The 25,092-nt window shown below is 43.0% G+C and overlaps 1 protein-coding gene across 1 annotated transcript in view; it reads left to right on the top strand.

Moving 5' to 3' along the window:
* Window positions 1–2,909: 2,909 nt before the first annotated feature.
* LOC137296784 (uncharacterized) overlaps window positions 2,910–25,092 on the top strand; it is a 35,453-nt gene continuing 13,270 nt past the window's right edge. The window contains exons 1-32 of the mRNA XM_067828637.1: window positions 2,910–2,992; window positions 6,082–6,174; window positions 6,541–6,611; window positions 7,031–7,204; window positions 7,333–7,473; window positions 7,777–7,890; window positions 8,425–8,682; window positions 9,373–9,508; window positions 9,671–9,881; window positions 10,058–10,216; window positions 10,729–10,958; window positions 11,290–11,414; window positions 11,820–12,126; window positions 12,259–12,385; window positions 12,689–12,925; window positions 13,126–13,335; window positions 13,713–13,987; window positions 14,455–14,608; window positions 14,949–15,170; window positions 15,506–15,662; window positions 15,996–16,279; window positions 16,970–17,167; window positions 17,467–17,605; window positions 18,181–18,215; window positions 18,638–18,779; window positions 19,196–19,425; window positions 19,756–19,920; window positions 21,456–21,627; window positions 22,601–22,855; window positions 23,832–24,049; window positions 24,497–24,602; window positions 24,954–25,070. Of these exons, the coding sequence (XP_067684738.1) occupies window positions 2,919–2,992; window positions 6,082–6,174; window positions 6,541–6,611; window positions 7,031–7,204; window positions 7,333–7,473; window positions 7,777–7,890; window positions 8,425–8,682; window positions 9,373–9,508; window positions 9,671–9,881; window positions 10,058–10,216; window positions 10,729–10,958; window positions 11,290–11,414; window positions 11,820–12,126; window positions 12,259–12,385; window positions 12,689–12,925; window positions 13,126–13,335; window positions 13,713–13,987; window positions 14,455–14,608; window positions 14,949–15,170; window positions 15,506–15,662; window positions 15,996–16,279; window positions 16,970–17,167; window positions 17,467–17,605; window positions 18,181–18,215; window positions 18,638–18,779; window positions 19,196–19,425; window positions 19,756–19,920; window positions 21,456–21,627; window positions 22,601–22,855; window positions 23,832–24,049; window positions 24,497–24,602; window positions 24,954–25,070 (5,536 nt within the window). The 5' untranslated portion in view covers window positions 2,910–2,918. The remainder of the gene's footprint in view (window positions 2,993–6,081; window positions 6,175–6,540; window positions 6,612–7,030; window positions 7,205–7,332; window positions 7,474–7,776; window positions 7,891–8,424; window positions 8,683–9,372; window positions 9,509–9,670; window positions 9,882–10,057; window positions 10,217–10,728; window positions 10,959–11,289; window positions 11,415–11,819; window positions 12,127–12,258; window positions 12,386–12,688; window positions 12,926–13,125; window positions 13,336–13,712; window positions 13,988–14,454; window positions 14,609–14,948; window positions 15,171–15,505; window positions 15,663–15,995; window positions 16,280–16,969; window positions 17,168–17,466; window positions 17,606–18,180; window positions 18,216–18,637; window positions 18,780–19,195; window positions 19,426–19,755; window positions 19,921–21,455; window positions 21,628–22,600; window positions 22,856–23,831; window positions 24,050–24,496; window positions 24,603–24,953; window positions 25,071–25,092) is intronic.

A 25,092-nucleotide genomic window follows, 5' to 3' on the forward strand; every position in this document is an offset into this window, starting at 1 on the left:
CATTTAGAAACTACTGGAACACTGATATTGTCTACAACATGGCATATGTTTTACCAGATTTAGATATTACAGCAATACTCCGCGTTGACAGAAGCTATAAGATACACTGATGTCCTCAATATAGGTTTACTGAGAAAAATAACATTGAACATAAGTCATGTTTTAATTGTATGTGATGCTTATACTTCCATTAGAAGTATTTTAGCAAATTATGAGAAACGTCAAACCAGTTAAAACATCCATGGGTACAACGAACACCCAAGAAACACAAACAGTTCATGATTTTTGCTTATGTCTATTGAACGTGCAATGAAAAAAAAACACGTATATTAAGATACGTGTCATGTAAATGTTGTGCCTCTAATGTCGGCCTACACTACAAAACACTACAAATCAGTCACTAATTACTGTTGACCAAAACATTTCTGAGTTCGTCATTACTTGTCACAACAAGTTCGACATTAGCGAAATTCAGAACATCGGATGGAAGTGGCCCTTACACGTGTATTGTTACACTCAGTGGTTCTCCATAACAACTTCTCCACGTACCAACAAACATTTGAATGTCAAAATGTCAATTATATTCTTTGTAAATGTCGCTTTTTAAAGTATGTTGAAAATAGAATAACATTTATGGTACGGTGAATAAGTTAATGAATCAATGCCCAAATAACATGATTGAAGACGTGCAACTGACTTGTATATTGTCCCCCCAACAATTCAGTAATCGCGAGGACAACACAAGAAACCCCACACCGAGATTCGCTAGTACCGTAAACAACAAACAACTTTCCCGCTACATGTAGCTATAAATATATATCTGAGTTCTGTCTGATAATAGCTGCAATAGCATATGAAGGGTTCAGCAGGTAATCCTGACTAATACACGCTGAGCTCTAGTCTCGCACAATGGTTTAGTCCCACTCCTCTGGCTGACTGGTGCAGATTAGAGCATGTGGATTCGTGTCGAGTCTATATTGGTTAACATGTCATGATAATGTTAATGTATACTTAGTCTAGGTTTATGGAGAGCAATGCGAAAGGAGCCCTGAAATGACATTTTGTGAAACCATGTGACGATAAATATTAATTCACTCACTCATTTGTGAAACCACAGTATATCTACGATTCATTAACCCGGCCCCGTCCACATAAAAGAGATTTTACTGCATTAGCAGGACATGACAAACGAGACTAGAATTTAATTATTAGACCAATATTCTAGAAGCGGGTGAGTCAAATGTGAAACATACAACTTTATGGATGACAGCTTCTTGTTATTGTATAAAGTAGGTTTCGGTTTTAGGTCGCTAAAAGCTTGATAATGGTGTGAAGGAATCGACACTGAAAAGTCGCTCTAAGTAATTACAAGAAGTTGTCATCCTTAAAGTTGTATTCTTCAACATGAGAATCGACTGCCCTTATTTTCTTGAGGTACGCAGAGAGTTCCGGTAGCGTTGCACAACACAGCAATGACCTGCTTGCCTGCACTCGTTATAGTACACCTGTTACAGGACACCGTTGTAAATACCTTACGAGGACATATTCAAGGAGTTTCTATTCGCTCCAGTGGCTGATCAGTGATTGCGCACTGCCACAAAGCTGTGTACAGTAGCCTGGGGCGGCAGCCCGTGTAGGAGGAAAACTCGGTGATTATAGATATTATACATTTAGACACGTACAATTATACACACGAGTGTGGGCACGGTGCTGTCAGACTTCAAAGTATATTTGGAAGGCGGGGATTCGAACACATGGTGATAGGTGATAAGTCCAGCGTCCGAGACAACAGGGCTACTGTGCTGTGTCTATGATTACTGTACTGTGTCCACCAGAAACCACATCAAATAGTACTGCCAAATATACTGATGCGACATTCGAAAATATTCACTTACTAATCCCCCAAATATCGATTTGCAAAATTCAACATTAGCCATAAACTGGATCGCTTTCCTTTCCGAACTAAGCCCTGGTGTACACTCCAACTTGAGATAAGTCAAGCAGAATCTTCCATGTGCCTTCATCCATACATCCGTCGTTGATCACAAGCCCGCTACAGTGGGTCACAATATATGTGCTTCATACCTGAAGACAAAACTAAACATAGTGACTGACAAATGTATTGCTAAGCTACTCATCTAGAGTGTTACTTGTTTGGAACATCGATAACTTAAAGGCTCAAGTGGGACGCATTTGTGCATGTCCACATAGAGGGTATGAAAGCGCTACCCTGAACCCGCGCGGTGTTAGCAACATGTGCACCCGTGCATTTAGTAGAACTACTTGTGCTTGACCGTACGACGGTAAGGAATCGGTTGGATATCAGCTTGACTCCCCCTGCCCCCATACACACACAGATAACACACACATGACACATACACAAAACAAAAACAAAAACAAAAAAAACCCCCCCAGAAAACAAACACACACACACATAACACACACACACACACACACACACACACACACACACACACACACACACACACACACACACACACACACACACACACACACACACACACACACACACACACACACCAGACACGATCTTTTAGAATGCTTAAGTCAAACAGTTGTGAAGCGACCTGTTGTTGTGTTAAACCTACAACTAACATGACCAGTGCGAGCCACACCATTGGTTGATGGTAATAATAATGTCCTGAGTTGACTCATGACCTATCCTGTCACAGGGTCTCCCAGTTCCAGGAATGGCCTACTGAGGATTCGTACTCGGAACACTGGACTGACATCCATTATTTGTGTTTCAAATATGAGTGCGCATAAATCACGTGTTACCGTTGATGTCGCCCTAGGGAGGTCAGTTACACATGGCAACGTCACAACTTCCGGGTTTCGCGACTCTTCAACCGCGAGTGTTCAGTTCTTGGGTATGAGGTGAGCGATGAAACACAGCAATGAAGCTGGTAATCTGCGGCATTGTCTTGTGTCTGTTCCAGTTCCATGGTGTTCACGGACTTGCAGAAAATGCGTAAGTTGCAGTTAAATTTAGATAATGTTTAAATAGGACAAAGGCCAATTCAGGATATTTTGCAGACGTTCAACATGCAGGTAATATTTGACATATCTGGATTGACATTTTTGTTTCTTTGAAATCCAAAACTGACTCACCCAGTTGATAAATAATAACCTTTTTAAGACAAAAGACTAAAAGAGAAATACGCTAATTATTTGTTCATTTCTCTCAAAATAATCTTGACTCTGAATCTAACAGAAAATAGCAGTGTCACAATGTGTTATCATCCAGTGTTTGGCTCAAGGCCCTGTTGTATCCTTTACGCACTTCACAGCTATAAATCTGAGCTGTATTGAAACAGTTCAGTGTTAAAGTACTATATGGCTTGTGTATATTTTCTTATCACTTAAGTGGATGTTACATCGACGTTTCATAGATTCCGACAGGACAGTAACATACTGACGTCCCTTGGCAAACACACGAATGAACTCCGACATATAGATTGACCCGATAATTATATGCAGCCACATTTCATGGGTGGACGGATGTGGTAAAACATGGCTGATATGGCTACAGAAACACAAGGAACAGTAGCACAATTACGTCAATTTGTAGAGTAAATCCAAATGCATGTTTTACTGAACATGTACCACCACGTCACGTTTAACTCGAGTTCAGCGAACATATAAATAACTAACAGCCCTTCGTTCAGCTGGGTCATAGTTAAAACAGACCCCATATTTCTAAATACATTCTGTCAATTGTAAGAGAGAGTCAATACTCGCCAGTCTACATTTATTTGTTTTATTGATATACGACTTTTCTTGACGAAGGAAACAATGATTGCCTCTGGTAAAAGCTTAGACAAGTTGGGATTCACGGCAGATTTTTTTATGCAATTCAACAATTCAACGGCATAAATACCGTAAGAATGCTCAGATTTGATTCCCCTTATTGGTACCATGTGTGAAGCCATTTGTGGTGTCCTCAGCTGTGATATGGCTGGCATATTGTTAGAATAGGCGTAAAGTCTAGCACACTCTCTTGATTTTTCAGAATGTTTTCATCATCATTGCGTAAATTGTTTTCGTCACGACATGGCTAAGATATTGACAATGTGACGTTGAATGTTAACTCACTGACTGACTGATTCACTAAGTCACTATAGCTAGGACGGGAAACCACCTCGCTCGCTCTTTTCCGGGGGGACGGGAAACCATTCTAATACGGAAAAATATCAAAGGTGTGGAGGTGTCTTGTCTACCTCAAATATCCGTTCATCCATCTCATACTCAAAAGAATATCAGATGCAAACCCAGAGAAATATCTGCATCAACATCTACCCCCTTACCTGGACACACGCCACTGGTGCATCAGCATCTTTTTACCTGGACACATGCCACCGGTGACCTAACATCTACCCCCTTACCTGGACACACGCCATTGGTGCATCAGTATCTTTTTACCTGGACACATGCCACTGGTGGCCTAACATCTACCCCCTTACCTGGACACATACCACTGGTGCATCAGCATCTTTTTACCTGGACACATGCCACCGGTGACCTAACATCTACCCCATTACCAGGACACACGCCATTGGTGCATCAGCATCTCCTTCCCCGTTCACACGCCATTGATGAATCAGCATCTCCTTACCTGGACACACGCCATTGGTGCTTCAGCATCTATTTACCTGGACACACTATATTGGTGGCCTAACATCTCTCTCCATACCTGGACACACGCCATTGATTTGCGTTTGCACTGTTGAGTCGTCGTGAATCTCTGGGTACTGGAAACAGCAATATTCACCTTACAGCCTGACTGTCCTTTTCTGATTTCGTAACGATTACTACAACGGTGAGGTAAATTTGTGAACACACACAATGCCACTTTTTTATACCTTCATGTGAGAAAGACAGTAACAACATTCACTTATACAGTTATATTCGATAGCTGTCTGTGGTGTCTTACTTTACTGCATTAAGTCAATCCAATCACTCCTGCTGCTAGGCGTGCGGCTTCCGGGTACATCATGTGTTCACAAAAGATTTGGTTTAACTTTGATGGTGCCAAATATACAGGCAATTCTCGCGCTAGGTCCGGTTGACCCCCCATTATCCATCCCCTCTCCTACCCCCACTCACACACACACAGTCCCAGTATGGGACTTAGTCTATTTCCTAGAACAGCTTTAAAGCCTTCAGTGAACGACACAAAACCCCTTTGTGACGTCAGCTAGGCGTACGCGTTGTGTTCATTGAAGTGCTGCGTTTTACGTCGTGATTATTTTCGATCACAAGGGTTCTGTCGTTTTCAGTTGTCGATACCGGTTCACTGACCTAACAATACTGATTACATATTTGGATTAAAGGTATATAGTACATGCTGTTTTACGAAAGTGTGTCAATATGTTTGGTGGTGAGCGGCACAGTAACGCAATAATAAGTTATGGATGATTGTAACAAGTAATCGATCAGATCCCCCAGTTACAAACTGCCATGCTGCCCACTTCCTGGGCGGGTACAATGTTAAAAAATCAATGCTGTTCTTATGATGCTATTTGTCATGCTTCATCTAAGTTTCCCAGTACAATCCGTTTGATTTCATTTGAGACCGATGAAAATCCAAAATCCAATCAACACAGTTTTGTGTCAGTGCATTAGTGACGTCAGAGATATGATTACTGCTAATTAAGAAAGTGAGAGAAAATGAAATCGCTCTCGACGATGATTAACAAAGTGTGTGATTTCTACAAGGATGAAAATGGTAGGGTTAGACCCAAGTATGCAGTTAAATAAATACAGCGCACTGCCTTTGTAAAAATTTGTTGAGAGCAGGAAATGGGGATTCTGAAGAGAATGCCGTCTGTCCTGTTTACTTATAACGAAAACCAAGATGACATAAAAGCGCATATTCATAAATTCAAAACCTTTGTGTAGTTGTTCCAGTCTCTATGTATTTCACCTTGAGGATTTTGACATAACCCCTCCACTGTTGCGTAAAGTCTCGTACCTTTCACTTTTTACGCCGTTGTAACTCCTGCCTAGTATTGACTCAAACAAGAACAAGGTACTGACCCACGTTTACTTTTGTCGCAGGATAAACGTCATCACGAACGTCCGGTCACGCCAACACCGATACTCTGAAAGGTGTGGCAGCTGGAGGAAATGGCTGCGGTGCACCAAACACAGGTAATGGCCAAAACAACCGTCACGAACTGTCACACAGGCAATCACTATCTGCCATACCGGTAAGGACCAGCTGTCATACATGTCATCACAAACTATCACTCAAGCAAACACTATCTGTAATACCGGTAAGGACCAGCTGTCATACATGTCATCAAGAACTGTCATACAAGCAATCACTATCTGACATACCGGAAAGGACCAGCCTTCATACAATCTTTAATTGTCAGAAAGGTACATCAAAGTTGTCATACAGGGAATCACCACCAGTCATCAAGTTGGAACGTAGACAGGTCTCGTAGTTCACCAGGGACGAATACTTCGTGCTTCTTTGTCACTCGGTAATCACTCTCTTTATCTCGCCAACAGGACTGTGTACTACAAGGAGCACGTGTGTAAAGCTGGATACAGATCTACCGATAACCATGGATGTCCGCACGGTAAAACATTTTCATGAACGTTGGGATAATCACAACGTACGTATTTTAAGTCCGTTGTTGTGAAACAGCTGAAATCTATTGTTTCATATAATAACATATGTTATGTTGTGCATTACAGTTTCATATAAAAAGTACAGATTCTCGTATAATTTTGGTTGAGTCCCATCCAGGATTCGAACTCACACCCTTGAAATCAGGCACCGAATCGCCAGCACACAAAGTCAGACACCTATCCCGCTCAGCCACCTTGACTCTGCGGGTGTTAGTTCGAATCCCAGATGGGACTCAACCAATATAGTACGAAAATGTGTACTTTGTTAAGAAAGTGTATTCCCTAACACAACATTTGACCGCTTTCTAAATGGGATTGTGTAATCAGAAACAACAGTGACAACATATACTCTGTTTGACTTCTGCAGCCATCTGCGACAACGCCATCAACCCTACTGGCGCCTGCAACATCGACTACACTACATCCCACATCATCTACAGTGACGGCAAGACTCAGTACAGTAGCGGCGGTACCTGCAGCCTCCCAGAGATTTGCATCAACTGCAATGATGGCTTCTATGCCAGCCCCAACCGATGCCGGAGTGAGTGACTTTGTCCAATGTTCACCCTATTTCTCCACGATCACATGGACTGGCGTCAGATTTAGTCAACTTGTAGTGTTGTAGTTCCCAGTTCGGTAATGTCTGTATAATCTATTGTCTTTGGACAGTGTGCTCGGCCATCTCCAACTGTGACCTGGAGGACTGCACGTCTCCATCTGACCAGGTGTGTTCCAGGTGTGAGGGGGTGTATAGGGAGCTGGCGGGGGAACGAGCCTACACTGTCACCACAGACAAGAAATCTTGCATCCGTAAGTTCCGGGAATGGTGGGCTCTTGCTCGCCATCTTGAAAATATTCTACATTAAATGCTACCTTACTACAGCACATTAACACCACAGAATTTGCAGCATTTCTCCAACTGGACAATGGAGTATTTTGTAATATTTAATAAAAACATACTTTGAAAGGAAATATACAAACTGAATCAGGTTTTGGGGGTGTTTTGGAAGGGGTGCTCACATAAAACGTCTTTAGCGTACGATAGTGATACTGCCTGTAGTTAGTGGCCTTATTGCATTGAGTGACTGACATAAAGATGGTGTATGTTTCTAGAGGCCTGTTCGTGGCGGAGTGACAGCACACGGTGCTACCCTGGAGAATGTGCAGATGAATATGCCAGGAACTGTATCTGTACAACAGAATTTAGTGGCAACCACTGCGAGAAAAGTAGGATATCTACAAAACCATTGATACAATGCAGGAGAATTGTGGAGGAGATTAATAACACAAGTACTGTACTATACTCTAATCAACGTGCCTCTGGCTATCCTTAAATAGACTGAAGCTTGCACACAGTGAGATGAAGGGTTTCCACTGCTGCCTGGGGCACATGAAGGCCCCAGTATAAAAGTCTTGTCCTTAAGCAGACTCTATCACGCATCTTGTCCACTCTCGGACGTTGATATATGGGTCTCTATTACCTATACGTACCTCATGTGTTTGCTGCACGGTCCAATCAGGTTTAATGTCTTGTTTTGAACATAGCGTCACTACCTTCATACCCGCATCCTGTTGTGTGATTCTTGCAGCGTTCTTAACATTGATACAGTAACGTTTGTGTTCTTGAATCATTCTAAACAAAGATACGGTCAGCGAGTGTGTTCATATCAGAGAATAACCAAACCGATTAGAGAATAACAAAACCGATTCCGCTATATATTCAAACAAACTGACATTCACACAGTCACCTTGTATTTCCAGTCGGCACGTACCCGTCTATTATGTACAACACACTGACGGTGACTGGACCAGGGCTGGACAAGGTTGAGGCTCCGGACAACCCCAATGAAGGAGCGCCCCAGGAGGAGTCATGGACCAACATCAACGACACAAGGACGATCTACTACAAGTTCGAGACGAAGTTCATCATGACTGCGACTCCACCACCCAGACAGGCCTATGTGGAGGGCTTTGCTGTTGGCATCATCGAAGCCAAGGCAACATTTGAAGTTACAAGAAGTAGGAACACGTCATGCTTTAAAGGCCCATTATTCGCTAATACCTAGTATCATCTCTTGTAAACGTTATCACTTTCGACATTGTCGGAATCGAACCCTACACTCCACTAGTATTCTCTGATTACGCTGGAAGTTTGGCGTGTTCGTGTATTAGTTAACTATGACATTGTCCGGGGTAGAGGAGGTCTTCAGCAACCCATGTTTGCCATAAAAGGCGACTGTGCTTGTGGTGAGAGGCGACTAATGGGATCGGATGGTCAGGCTCGTTGACTTGGTACACACATGTCATCGGTTCCCAATTGTGCAGATCGATGCATATGCTGTTGATCAGTGGATTGTCTGATCCAGGCTCGACTATTTTCATTCCGTCGCCATATAACTTGAATATTGTTGAGAGCGGCGTAAAACTCACTCACTCACCCCTGGACCGAACTCTATATTATTACAGTACAAACATACGGTCACGGTGTACGCTCTCTAGTTACCGTTTTGGAACTGGTTTTTATGGCTTTTATTGAATTTTATAACGTATTCATGAATATTTAAAGAGTTATTACCTTCATATTTTCACTACGTCTTGTTCACCTTTGGTCTTTTAAGTAACATAGCTTTACCGTTGAGATTTCCCAACATCCCGAGTATGGGTGGTCCGATGAATGTACGGAGATCTGATGTTGAAGGTTTGTTCCAGACAACTCTGTGATTATGAGCTCTGTACGACCTTGCAATGGCTCTAGTAAGACGGCGCCTCATCAATCTAAGTTGACCTGTGAGGAAGACGTCCCTGCGGATACGTTCCTCTCGCTTCCGGTGGAGAGTGGCGACATGTGAGTCACATGACTGATAGGGATTCCTTAAATGACTTGAATGTTGTCACACTAATCAAGATACAAATACCGGAAGCCCATTGATCAGATTTTAAAAGGTCAAAATAGAAGCACTTCATATATTACTCAAACCAACTCCTCCAATTATCCTTTCTTCCTCAGAATGGAATTCGCATTTGAGGCAACAAATGGAGGCTACGTTAAAGTGAGGAACAAGGAGAGCGGCGTCCTCGTCACCTACTACTACGAAGGGAAGACACAAATCAATCGATACATTCTTGGGTTTGACTTCATAGACCCACATCATTGCAGTGTACATGTGGAGGAGACCTGCACGGAGGACATGGTATCTCTGGCCAAGACCCACACACAGGTCATTGGGGGACAGCCGTTATTTTCCGCAACATTTATTGATTATATAAGATAAAATGTTGTCAACTTTAGGAACTAAAAGCATGTATGACAAGAGAATCGAAATCTCGCTTGCAGATCCCGATCAGTATGTTGATGACTTTCCTATGCACCTGAAATGTATTCTTCTATCACCAGGCCCCGATCAATGTCTCCTGGCAAGGATGGAGAGACGATGTTCTGGTGTACACCTATTTGGTGTCAGTCTCTGAGCTTCATGACGAACATCCCAACCGAAGTGACTCTCAACTTGTGGATAAATCGCTGGCCTTTGAATCTGAGAGACACAGAGGCGATGTATGTTGTTGTCTCAGAGCATATTCGCACCCTCAGTTACCTCCTTTAGAAATGTCAGGATGACTGGTTCAATAGTAATCATTACGATTATATTGTGTCGAGCTGGTGGGCTTCGTATCTGAGACCTACATCGCATTCATCTTTCCTCCGATATCAGACTGACATTACGTCAACTCGCTGACATACTGGCCACTGTGTGGTGGATACCAGATTACTCAGAGTTTACTCATTATTGATAAACATAAATAGTGTTACATTGCAATGTTGTAATCCATATTTGTGGTTAGGTATTGTTTAAGAGGTGTCAGAGTCAGTTTCATCTGTCGCACCCTGGGGTTTATGCGTATGGTAAATACGAGATTACTCAGAGTTTACTCATTATTGATAAAGATAAGTAATGTTACAATGCAATGTTGAAATCCATACATGTAGTTAAGTATTGTTTAGGGGGTGTTGGTTTGTCATCCTCACCTTTAATGTTTTCATGATGTGGTATCACTTTGGGCCTTCAGATGTCTACGAGTCAGTTTCATCTGTCGCACCCTGGGGTTTATGCGCTCGTGTTAACTGCTTACGACAAGGCTGAAAACAGCAAGAGTTCTCGGCGAATATTCATCTATGACGAGGTGTCAAATGTGGGCGTGGTTCATGGCACGAGGCTGTTGGTGACGTCTTCAGCACCAATAACTGGGCACCGCTGGCAATGGAACACGACTGGCGTATCAGTGGATTGGGAGAATAGGTAGGAAACAACTGACAGAATTGGCATGGGTACCCAGACGAAGAAAAAACGGTTATATGCACCCGAAGGTTGCTAAAACTGCAATTTGAGTGAGCAGTATCTCAGAGGTCACAAGAAATGAACTTTAAACCATTGTGGAAAATCGATCTAAACTATCCATTAGGCCCAGGTACATAGATATCTGAAATTTCAATATGTTGTGATCATGAAAATTATTTCTCACCATTAACTTTGTAACATACTCAGTTACGATGCAAATGTACTTGTTACACGTTTGTTAACTTGTATTTCAGTTATGAAACCATATTGCACGTTCTTGTGTGTTCTCTAGGTATATCAACACGCTCCATTTGAACAATGGATGGTTGAAGCAAGTAGCCGCCTCGCATGACGTCACGCCTGACTATGACGACAACAATCACTCCAGAGGAATAGACGCCATTGATCATGTACAGGGTGAGTGAGTCCTTGGAATTATTTGTATTATTATTACGGGATATTTACACCCGGTCACAGGTGGACTTGATCCAGTCACCTCCATCTCGCAGGATCATTAGCCTGGCGTTTTAACCAGCTCGCCTACCGCGCCCCCAAACTCGCTCACCGAATTAGTGTTAATAACCCACCATCTGCATATTATGGATTAATTGCAAGCAACACTATCTTTGGTGTTTGTCTAGTAATGACGTAGTCAGTGACCAATGGTGTCTGTCATTAAAACAGACGGTGACCAATGACGTACGTCACTATGACAATCGGTGACCAATGAGGTCTGTCATTATAACAGTTAGTGACCAATGACATTTTTAGCAGTTACGTTTGTCACCAAGGCAAGTGAGAGACGTGGCTTCCATATTTCAGCCATAGTTGAATACCGTACCGCCTTCCTGACTGACCACAGTGGTGGCAGCAGCATCCCCTCTCCCCCTCCTGACGCCGACTTCCAGAGCCAGGGTCTGATGCAGTACCAGGTGGTCATGCCGGTTCTCGTGGACGGAGACACCGTCAGGTTCTGGATCAGAGCGTATGACGTCAGGCGTGAACTCCTTGAGGAGAGTGTGACGGTCCACGTGGACACGTCGCCTCCTGTCATCGAGAACTTGTGGCTCACCAGGGGAGACAGACTCAACATTACCGTTCACAGAGTAGAGGAATTCAATGAAATGACGTAAGTCAATAGAGGCAATAGTAACGGATATTTCTCTCGTTTCGATTCTTCCCTTACGCACTCCGTCAAACTAATCATCCTAGTCCTCAAATTTTATCTTCACATCAATAATGGTCTCGTCTTATGTTTCAGATTCGAGTGGCTTGCCTTTGACGACCACAGTGGTCTAGAGACGGTCTCGTGGAGGATCTTCGACAACTTCACCGGCTCCAACATCTACCACGGAGAGGACCATATCTCAGCTCAAGGAGACACACAAGTAAATATCCTCTTTCGTCAGTATCTTCCTTAAATCTCTCTTTTGCCAGTATGTTTATTTGAAATCCCTTTCATCAGCATATTGGTTGATCTCTTTCGTCAGTATGCTACTATGATTTTTCTTTCGCCAGTATTTTCCTTTCATCGATCTTTTGACAGTGTGTCCCTTTGATCCCTTTTTGGCCCTATGTTCCCTTGGCCTGTAATCCTCATCCTTATGCTTGCCTCTTCTTAAAGAGTTTGTTTACTGTAAACAGGGCACGATTACCTAAGTGTTTCTTAATTTGTGTTCACCTGCTCCCAGAGCCTGGCCAACTGTACAGCGAGGTACGGCAACTATCCACGGGGCGCCAACTGCTACTGTACGCCAGGAACAGGATGCTATCATAGACACTTCCAGATCAAACCACGCATAATCTCGTCTAATCTCAGTCATGGTGGCGTGTTCCACGATCTCCACAAGGGTGTCCACGACTCCGACTACTTTGTAGAAGTTACAGTGATGAACCACGCCAAACTACACACATCACTTGCCATCAAGGTCAGGATGTGTCCTCTCTGTCCACATTGGTTGTATATGCATCAGAATTTAATACACAGTGTTACTGCTCATCCATGTGGCACATGCTATGAAATTACTACATACCTTGGTGACTCATTCTCTGATGTTACTACAAGAAACACATTCTGTGATGTTGCTACATCGCTGGGAAACACATTCTAACGTTACTGCTCCTCTAGGTGACTGTAGACGCGAGTGCACCACACCCTGGGGCTGTCCATGATGGTCAGTCTGGACACCCGGAAGTGGACTACCAGGACAGTCTACAGCTCCACGCCCACTGGGACGGATTCTTTGACAGGGAGAGTGGTGTCAAGTTCTACCAGTACCAGTTCGCGGACACGTGTCTACAAAAAAAGCGTTTTGGTTTGGATACAAGTATAATTAATGTACGTATTTGTATTCCCGAATATGACTTTTTTGCAGTTTCCTTCCTGGCATACATTTATATTATGAAAACCTTTTGACATGTCCATTCGTCTTTGTACTGGACAGTAAAGCTGCATGAAAATCTGTAAAATGATGGGCCCAGCAAATGTACTATCAAATCTCTGCCCCTGCTGTCAACTTTGGCAGAGATATTTTCATAGACGTAAAGGGATGTGCAATTATCCAAATACTCCGCGATCCATCACCGCGCCATGCGTGTCATGTAGCTGCCATCCTGCTGACAGAATGGTGTGAAGTCAAACTCACGATATTGACGATATTCAGGAGAGATTTATCTGTGATGTCATTTATATTTAATTAGCTATAATCCCACCAGGTGACAGAAACGTACTCAACACGTGCTGCATGGTCGGCCCCCACCCCAGGGAAGTACCACGTGACTGTGGTGGCCTACAACCGGGCCCTGGAAGTATCAGACCCTGTGTGTTCTGACGGAGTCACCGTTGACGTCACACCTCCAGCAGTAGGACAGATTGCTGTAGAATCCTGTAACATTGCCCCGGGTCTGGTTACAACCTCTGCAGGGACGGTCTGGTACATAGACAATCAACGCAGAAGAAGCCAAGTTACTGCACCAGATACCCAATGCAGGTAAGAACCGTCGGATGATTATCGTTCTTATGCATTAAACTAGACAATAATAAATAATACTTGTTGCATGTACTTGTTACGAAAACATATATAACGTACAGGTAATGTTCAGCTGCTCTGTACAGTATTATACATATTCACATTTGAGAAATAACAGCGCCGTTGCGTAGTCCATTCATGAGTACAATGATGTTAACAAGTAAACATTTTGCTGTCGTTGCGTGATTAATGTTGTTCAGCGCAGTTTACGTTATTGACATGCAAACCTTTGTTGCATGCAAATAAGGTTAACTGCTGGTTTTTTTCTTTTGTTTGGGATCACGCATGCCTTCACCGACCGTAATTGATTATACTCCAAATATTTATATATCGCCTGGTTTCACATACAGTTGTTTTGTGTTCACAATCTCATTTTTTTCTCGAGGAATCTGTATCATTTCAATGGTGTATCTTAATGAATCTTCCAGATCCAAAGGGAGAGCAATCGGTGGAGCACAGTTGGAGAAGTTCCCCATCCATTTGATTCGAAATGGAACGATGTTCACACGAAATGCATCGTTTTGCAGTCAGTCTGAATCGTTGCCAAGTGACTACATGATTTACATCTCTACAGAGAATCACGTACGAGTTGTTAATTTTTTATAATGCTTTATACTAGTCGTTGCTTCACTAATTCGACAGTTCTTGTTGTAAAATGCTGAAAGTTTATTGTATGCAAAGAGTAAATCATTACTGCCCCCATTGTTGCCGTTGCTAGTAGTGTGGATTTTAAACATCGATAGTTGGCATATCTTAGAAAATAATAATTAATAATAATACAATCATCATAACATGATTCAGGCGAACGAATGAGATCATGACAACTTCATTGAGACTAATCAGTACGATCGTCAGAGCTTGGCTGAGACTTAAATCAGGATTCAGAGTGTGGTGGTTGTCAATGACACGTTGCTGTTGTCAGCTTTTTGTTAACTGGACTGGAATTGACACGGAGAGCGGTATCCATGACTACGAACTGGGTCTGATGTCATATCCTTCTGGTGAAGCAGCTCCAGACATCCTGCCCTTCACGTCCACTCATCATCATCCTCAGTATCAGGGCTACCACCCTCCTCTCAGTGAGGGGCAAGAGTTCTATATCACCATCAAGGCCATCAACAAAGCTGGACTCACAGCCATTGAGGTAAACCGGCACTTTCACTGATTCACCGAGTGAGTAATGCAACAGTTGTCTTCTGTTAATATTCAGAGTGGAAGAGACAAACATGTAAACGAAAACAGGACTACCAATCTCTGCCGTCTTGGATTCCTGCCATTTTGGTGCCATGCAATGAGCCAGGGCACGGGTCCTAGCCTCCCGATCTTTCAGCAGGTTCCTCCATCGTCTTACTTCTCTGTCCCTTTGTCACTTTCGTTGACCGATCAGTGGGCAGATATAACGTACGTAGCCAGACACTCTCTGACACCACCACTACTCTTTCGCCCATCTTTACAGTCACCAACCCTTGGTATGTTCAGGTTCTGGGGCCTCTCCTCGTCCACACCCGGATGCCCGTCTTCAACGGGGGAGTCAGTGCTACACTGGCGTCCAGTCAGAGCCATCTCCTCGTGACGTGGAACAACTCCCACATCGTCGACGCTGATGTTGCACACCTTAAATATGAAGCTGCTGTTGGTAAGAAGTAGAAGTCTTTGTTTAGGTTAATAAATGTTCTTATGAATGATTGGACTATATTTAAACATATAAAGATATATATTTCGTTTTAGAGTACACCACTGGAAGTCATGTGAGATTTGTTTAACACTGCACACAGCTCTACTCAAGTTATATCACAAGGCCCTGTAGTTGTTCAAGTCTGAACATTCAGAGATCGATACTGTGAGAACCGAATAACGCCTCCTGTGATAGGATACCATCCTCAATATCCTCTTTAGATAACAGAGGGATTTTTGGAGATACATTCATAGCTGGAATCCATATGTATAATCGTTTCTCTACTCTTTATAGGTACCTCGCCGTATGGATCTGTGATCCTGCCCTTCAGCCACCTGCGTTCGGGAACAGGGTGCACAGTGACGTATCCGCCAACATGTACGGCAATAGCTGTCACCGACCTCGACTGGGACCTCCACCACAGCCACACCTACTACGTATCAGTGAGGGTCACCAACATAGTTGGGCTATCCACAGTGGTTGTAGCAGAGCCTTATGTCCATGACGTCAGACTACCCTCACGTGGTGTTGTCATGGATATCTGCCCTGAACATGAAGAGGAATTATTTCAGATCACGGTCAGTGGACATGATGCAGTTTTCTTGGATTGTTCATCAGTTGGAGGAAAAAAACGTCCTCTTTTTTGACAAATTTTCTTTAGGCATAAACACATGACTATGAATCGCACATACTACGATTAACGATGGATCATCAATTTAAGCCAGTTACCTAAATTGTATTTTGAGAGCAGAATACGTGTATAGGATGCACGATCAACATCTCCTTGCTGCTACATAAGACGCATGAAGATCTGTTGTAGAATAAGTCTTCAGCAACCCAGGCTTGCCAGAAAAGGCAACTATGCTTGTCGTAAGAGACGATTAACTGGATCGGGTGGTCCGGCTCGCTAACTTGATTGACACATGTCATCGGTTCCCAATTGCGCAGATCTATGTTTATGTTGTTGATCACTGGATTGTCTGGTCCAGCCCCAATTATTTACTGATCGCCAACAGCCTGGTTATTGGTGAGTGCGGAGTGAAAATTGGCTTCTACATATTGGATGAATACTTTAAAATATTTGAGTTAGTGATCATATCGCCCTCAGTAACATCCCAGCAATATTCCGGCATAGAACACAAGGGAATGGTTTCATACATAGTGTTCACCTTGGGAATCGGAACCGGGACTTTGTCGTGTCGAGCAAACATCCTAATCGTCCCTAATCATCCTCATCGTCGACTGTGACCATGTGTGCAACATTGCAGGAACTGCGAGACTCCGACTACCAACTGTCCACAAAGGGGCTGAAGGCCAGGTGGTATGGGTTTGACGGCGGCATCATGAACGTGACCTACAAGGCGGGGATCGGCACCGCGCCCGGGTTGGTGGATGTCAGAGGCTATGAAGACACCGGGTGCTCTACACAGCATCAGTTCCGGAATCTACAGCTGAAGACCACCCATGTGAGTGAAAGTATGCACACGTACATGAACCTAAGGTGTGCTAACGAAACAGCTGGTAAGAATACCTTGCACAAGCCAATAGTTATAATGAACTAAGTTCATTCACCGTACAGATAACTGTTGTCAGCTGGTAGCAACACCTTACACAGGCCAATAGTTGTAATTAGGTAAGTTCATTCACTGTACACATAACTGCTGTCAGCTGGTAGCAATATCTTGCACAAGCCAATAGTTATAATGAAGTAGGTTCATTCACCGTACACATAACTACTGCTAACATTGTCTGGATGTCTTTACAGAAATATTACACCACAGTAATGGCCGAGTCGCCAGGTGGAGAGGTGACCCAGTCTTCTGACGGTGTGAACATTATTGTCCACAATGCTGACATCTCTGAGATGAAGGTATATGATGGCCCGGGATGCAATTCATTTCAAGGTACCGTCTGAGAGAGGTTTAAGAGAAATGATTACTGATTAGCAGGTCGGTTTTGATAGGAATATTTTGTGAACTCATGAACCGCACAAGTATTATAAATGATAACTCTAATTAAATTAAGCCACATAGTTTTCGTTTTCACCCACAAACAGAAATTTGCGATGGATAAAATACATAACATCAGTAAGAAACAGGTCTTAAAACAAATGCCAGAGTACTCCCGACTGTGTAAAGTCTTGTACAAAGCGAGTTGATAGAAGATATGTGTTTTCTGATTTTCCTGCGTTCCTCTGTGGACAAGTGCAGGAAGTAAGGCAAGTCATGCTTCCAGTAGCCCAGTGCACTGGGCACTTTAACATCACAACTTTCACGAAATGATGCAGTTTGTTCAAACGTTCACTGACCCAAACAGGCAGGTAATTCTCAAGTTCTCTTTCAGCCGACCGCTTTAATCTGCCACAAGCAAAACCTAATATTTTATGATTGCTTCCTTTGCTGTCACTGTTCTTCACCAGAAGCTTATGTTTTGTTTGTCTTTATGGCCACTGACATTGTTTTATGTTTTAATATTGCAGGAACACAGGGCTGGAATCCTACACATCACAACTTGGTGAGTAAAACAGGAATAGTCTGGTTTGTGTCCATCATTACACGTTTTGCTTTAGCTTACGATCTTCTTTTCGCCTGAAGCATACGTATCTTTAGAATATGACTGTCAAGTGGATGTAGTATTTGGTGGTATATCCCCTTGTTTCATGTTTCAGTCTGCCATGTGTGACTGTCAAGAAGATCTGGTATATGATGTGTTATCCCCTTGTTTTATGTTTCAGTTTGCCTTGTATGACTGTGACGAGGACCAGGTATATGCTTTAGTGTATCCCCTTGTTTCATGTTTCAGTCTGCCGTGTGTGACTGTGAAGAAGATCTGGTATATGATGGGTTATCCCCTTGTTTCATGTTTTAGTTTGCCTGGTATGACTGTGACGAGGACCAGGTATATGTTTTAGTGTATCCCCATGTTTCATGTTTCAGTCTGTGGTGTATGATTGTCAAGAGGACCAGCGGTATCAGCTGTCAACCACCATGTTCGCCGCTCACTGGAACGTCACACAGCAATACACACACCAGTACCCGGATGTTAAATGGAAGCTTGAAAAGAAGTTTGCATTATCAGGTACTGGAGACCACACCAGAGTTCTGTTTCCTTGCCAATGTGTATATTTATGTAAATACACTGCATGACATTTCATATCGTAATCAAGGAACTGATTTCCAAATAGCGATAGAAAGTTGGTCACGCTAACTAACTCTTTCTTGGCTGGTCTTTAACAGACGTACAGAGTATGGGTATACAGAACATTATGTGAAGCATTGTGCATGCGTTATACTTTTCATGACCACGTCAGGAAAGATTTTGTTAATGGCAAAATAATGATGTGTGACTTCATTATATGCACGTTGCTCATTTATATACGTTGTCATGCTCATTGTAGTGTCATGTTTATATATGTTGTGCTGGCACACATATATCATGCCCAGTGCATTGTCATGTACGCTGGTTTTGCATGCATGCGTTCTGTTTACATTCAGATGACCTGTGGCATACAGTGAGGGACTATGAGTACACTGGACACCGTGACCACGTTCTGTCCACGGGCCTGAATCTTCAGTCGGGGTGCACGTTCAGGGCGGCTGTGAAGCTGTGTGCCGTGCATGTCTGCACTGAAGCCATGTACAGTGATGGAGTTACAGTCCTGCATCATCCGCCTATTGGCGGCGACATCAAAGTTAACTATACAGAGACCAACCCAGGCTCCAAGGTGATGAGAATCCATCGCGTGTAGTCTTCTGCTGACATTGTACACAGCCACCTGGCATTTCTTGATGATCGTATTGGTTATGTGATTTCTCGAAGACTGTATCCTTAAACGTTTTTGGTTATAATGAAATAATGGCATCGTGACGGAATCTATACATATTTTCAAATTCTAAACATGCGTTCGAGAGGTACGTCATGTAAGATGAAGTCCATGACATGGTTTGTCTACAGAATGATATTGTCCACGAACACGACGAATGCTTTTGAAATATACTTACAGTGGTGTTTTACGAACACAACAAAATGTACCTTTACCCTGCATGTGTTCTAGCTTGAGGTGAGCATGGCCAGATTTGCTGACCCAGACGTACCTGTGAAACACGAAGCATACAGCGTTGTGGACAGGTATGAATGGAGTTTAACAGACGGTGACCACGACAGCAGACTTGTGACAACGTGGCAGCCAGTGGTAGACAGCAAATCGACTGGGGATGTGGTATGTTGAGGAAAGTGAATGTCGTTGTAGGCCGTAGCAATGTTCATACTCTGTGCCAGTGAGCTGAGCGACATCACGGAGTCTTGACCCGGTTTAACTGCATCTTGACACAATCTGTGAAGTGCACATATCATCTTTAGTTTTCAACAATGCGCTATCTCGTCTCTGAACATGTTTTGGCTATCACTTGTTTGTCTGGTTTCTTTGATGTCCCCGTTGCATGGCAGTGCTTCTGTATGACGTCAGGTTACATTAAAACGTTCATTCTCTTGCTCATTGTGTGATGCCAATAGGGCCTGCTGCCGCTTTAAAATCAGTTAGCGAAGCCTACAGTATGGCACAGAGAGAACTTGACATCCCCAAAACGTAGAAACTAGGAAGTGAAACTGTAAGTTGTCGTAACATGATGAATGATTCTCGAACGTTAATACAGAAAGACATTATGGGACAGATTCCACTTGGAACAAATGACAGATAACTTACTGAGGGCCACAGGTTCCTACAAACATTTGAAACTGCCGGTCAGATACAAGAACAAAGTCTGACACTGATGGTCAGTGATTCCTGTCATTTAATGTACAACACCTACTTGGGATGTGGGTCCAGATTTGAAGAGGTCATTATACGACGATGTCGTATTGGCCACACTAGGCATACGCATGAATATCTTTTGAAAGGTGAGGATCCTCCGTTCTGCGTCCCTTGTGATGAAATAATCACTGTCAAGCATGTCACTGACAATTATTTTAAATCAAGAACTATGAAGGACCTTTTTAGTAATGTAAGTTCTCATTTAATTATTGCATTTTTAAAAGAATTGAATTTATTGACTGACATGTAAATAAATAAGTATTTTATGATTGGAAGTTGAATTAGCAACTAAGATTGTTAGTGGCTGTATCCTCGAAGGGGGTTGAAGTACCGTAAAATTATTGTCCTCCTGAGAGGGTACGTAAGTCCCAAAACGATTTAAGTCAGATTCAATTTTCCACTTTTTTAATCGTAGAATATGTGTCATTTTAATTTGTGGCTAATCTAGCATACAGTCGCCAACAGCTGAGGGGATGGTGTAAATCCAGCCAGGGACCATGCAGGTAGCAGAGGTACTGTAAGTCCCCATGGTCCCTGGTATGGTGATCTACCCTCTGTTGTTGGCGATCCATGGCCTGTTTTTATATTGTACTGTCCAAATAGTCATACTATAATTTTTTAAGTTTTCACGCTAGTTTTAATACTAACTGTGATAATCTGGTGGTTTTACTGTCCTTCGTAGACAGGGTGTTCATAATATGCATGTATATTCTTTTTTGTCATGTATGTTCTCGTCACGATAGGGCTGCAATATTGCCGATGTGACGTTAAATATTAACTCACTCACTCACTTTAATGTACAATACTATTTTAGATAATCCATGTTGGTTTTCTCTATCGTTGATGTAACCTGGGTTCAGGTGAGGCAACATTCAATGTTGATAGCATTACAGACAAAAGACGACAGTAACAGTTTATTAAAACTCGCACAACTTACATTCCAGATGACATTCCAGGTGTATCTGCCCAAACACCTGGACTTCAGTAAGTGTAGACGTCTTGTTGTTCGAGGCTACAACAAGGTGGGTCTCTCCACCACCGTATCCGCCGACGTCCGAGACTGTGCTGCATACGACCCTGCTGTCGTAGTTCCTGCTATCGTTATCGATGTTGTTGGTAAGGAATACATTCTCGCAGCATGACTAATGTGACTACCAGAATTTCCTAGCACAAAGGGCCACTGGACTGTGAGTAAGCGTGGTACTGTGTCAAGGTCACCTTAAGCATCTTTGTTGCATATACCCAGTCTTTAAATAATAATATTAGTAAGTTCTACTTCTCAGCGCTCCCTTGGCTGGGTGCAGAGCGGGGCGGGTTTACGAGTTCAAAGGGCGTCCTACGACTCCAGATCGGCAACGATCAAACAAGAATATTGATTACACAGCAGTCTGGTTTTCTGTTGACTGTGTTCCGTCCTGATGCGCAACTTAGAGCAATAACCAGTCCAGAATTTGCGTATCCTTGTTGCAGACTATTGCTGTAACTGGATTCATAAATATTATGGCAAGCGAAAATCTGGAAATCGTGGAACTCACAAAAACGACGTTCTTTCGCTAGAAATGATACTATATTAATCTCATTGCGCGTTACAGACCTACACTGAATAAACAAAACATAACAGGTGTAACTAGTGAGCCAGATGCATTGTGAATCGACCTCATTAATCCGGGACTGTCTGTGATGTCTTGGTTAAGGTCATGCTGCCTACACCTTGCCATAAAATATAGAAATACGATGTTATTAAAGTTGAAAATGAAACTTCATTTGTAAATATAATTTTCTTATGAAACAAGGAATTTGAATTCAGTGTAACTAGAAATGTTTGTGATATTTATTTTCACGTTCACACGAGAAATTCGGATTGGCTGAAAACTAGGTCATTGTCTGAATGGGTTAATAAGACCGATGTGTTGGTATGCCGTCAAGGTCACAGCATTCAATTCCCCAGCTTTCAAACAATTTGTCCTTGTTAAATCAATGAAAAAAACAACGCTTGATTCAATTCCCCATTATTATTTGAAGCGTACATTCCCGAAACATTTTAGGTGAATATTTGACGAGTGTCATATAGTTGCCATCCTGCTGACAGGCGCCAGACAAGTTGATGATGTCGGTTCCCCCATCTCCCTGGATCAGAATGACGGGTGGGACACCGGTGATGCTGACTACACCCCCTACAGGAACGTCCTATCTGCTGTGTGGCCCACACTCCGTCACAGGAAGTACACGTGGGCAGTGGTATCAGGTGACCAGCTGGACCCCTCATCTCACTACAAGAAGGACAGAGTGATGACCTTCAGTGACCCCTGTAGCATGCCGGATGTCGTCAAGTGCGGCCACACAGGTAGTTGATGAACAAAACTAGAAGTAGCAGATCATAACTCCAGGCCACATAAAGTCTTAGTCACTGAGACGTAAAGAAACTCATAGCCCAGAAATCCGAAAATATATTTTCCAACGTGTATAACTCGTTCACAAATACTTTAGTGCATGAAATTGTACACCGGATGGGAAGAGGGTAAAGTTTTTAAACCAAGTGGATACTTTTAGATGACGATGACGTTGTGCGCGATGGTGACGACGTAGCATGGCCCGGACGTCGGAGAGTCTCCGGGCACTCAGACCAATCTCTTTCAATATGTTTCGTCCAGTTTGACCGGATATCCTCCGAAGTGCAGACACCCTGGCTTCTGTGCTCTCATCCATGGCAGTACGATCACACTAGTGTAGTACCCGATGTACAAATCTTTGTCTGGAGTGGTAACTCGTGGTCTGGCTCTACTGGGACGGTCATTTGTAATGCCTGTTTGGTTGCAACGAGCTGCAAGCCATGATATCTTGCTCAGACTGACATGCAGACGCTTGACAGAAGAATGGTAATCTCGAGCGTGCATTCTTTCAATGACGATGTTCCGTGTGACAGAGTCAAGATGTGATGTAGTGATCGGACCTTGAAACTTTCCGAAGTAATCTGGATTTTTATTGCCTTACGCACAGTTTCAACTGGCAGAAGGTTTCTGTTGTCTTGTGCGATGCCTTTTTAATGCTTGTAAGAAATCTCATCAAACTCAACGTTTTCAAGGAAAATCGATGTTTTACTTGTGCAATTGTGTAAAATCATGTTCTCAATAATTTTGTTAAAGATTATGACTACCTTTTGAACCCAAATTAATGAACTTATGGATTTTCAAAAATACAAATCGCGAATGGGTTTTGTTGGATAGTATATTTGATATCACCTGAATGATAATCTGTGTTGAACGGAAATGCTTGTTTACAAATTTTACCTCATCATGAATACTTGATACTTGGTGTTTCAGACAAGGAATTTCTGAACGTTATCGAGACAGAACGCTGGCTTGTTGACGGGAGGAGGTATTATGTGTGTGTTCATGCCGAGGCGAGAGTGGTGGAGTACGAGAAGTGGACAGAGCACTTACCAGAGGTCAGCTCGTGTAGTGACGGGGTCACGGTGGACGTGACGCCACCTATCGGAGGAAGGGTGTTTCTTGGCGGCCTCGGCAGTCCCACGTTCCAGGTAAAATTGTCACCCCACAGTTAACATTTTTTTTCCGTCATACGCCGCCCTGAACCGTCATATTCAACATGAGAAGCTATTCTCCTTTCAGAAACCTACTTTCATACATTCAGGCAGATAGAGCATCACCGGGATATCCTCACAATTATCATGCATCGTGCTTGAAATGACGTGATACAGGAATAGGTGATCCCGAATGTAAACCTTCTCACTTACGTTTGTGCCATTTCCAAGAGAGTAGGTATAATTTGTTTAAGTGTAGTTTTCTCTATAATGAAATACGGTTCTGAAGACATCTGACCTTACCTCAGAGGTCAAATGGTTTCACTTTCCCTTATTGCTTCAATGAGTGAATCTCATCTCTATTGTCGTCTGCCCGTTACCTCAACGTTGCCACTCATTGTGTTTTGCTGCGTGTAACTGTATTGTACATATATGTTTATTCAGACCAGCACCAGTGAGCTTGAGGTCTACTGGGACGGCTTCATTGACGTGGAAGAAGAAGGGTCGTCTCCGCACCCCAGTGGGATTGCATATTATGAAGTTGCCCTAGGTACGCTTTCATTAAATCGTAGAAGAGATGGTGGTAGCAGGCGTCAGATCGAGCAGGTTGTATGTATCGTAAAAGACGCCCTAATAGATCCTACATATAATATTCAGCAGGCAAATACATCCATCAGACTATGTTAGTATTAAGGGGAGATCTAATAGATCGAGCAGTTAGATGGGGTCACTGCGTTGACCTTCGTTTACCAATCACTACATTGTCTGGTCGAGATTCGACGTTTCACAGGCAAAGGTTATAAAAGTGAATTATTGAATTATGGGTAGCGTTGTTTGAAACATAATATATTTTTTGGGGTAACGAGAAATGAATGAAATAACACTGACTGCTGTTTCGCAGGTTCTCATCCTGGAGGGGAGGATGTGGCGGCAGCAAGGAGAAAGGGTTTGGTCAACCATGTCATCCTGAACGGCCTCCAGCTTCACGACGGCCACACCATCTACGCGTCCGTGACAGGTGCAATACTGACTACATGCCT

Source organism: Haliotis asinina, chromosome 9 (assembly GCF_037392515.1).
Source record: "Haliotis asinina isolate JCU_RB_2024 chromosome 9, JCU_Hal_asi_v2, whole genome shotgun sequence".
In the NCBI taxonomy this organism is placed as follows: domain Eukaryota; kingdom Metazoa; phylum Mollusca; class Gastropoda; order Lepetellida; family Haliotidae; genus Haliotis; species Haliotis asinina.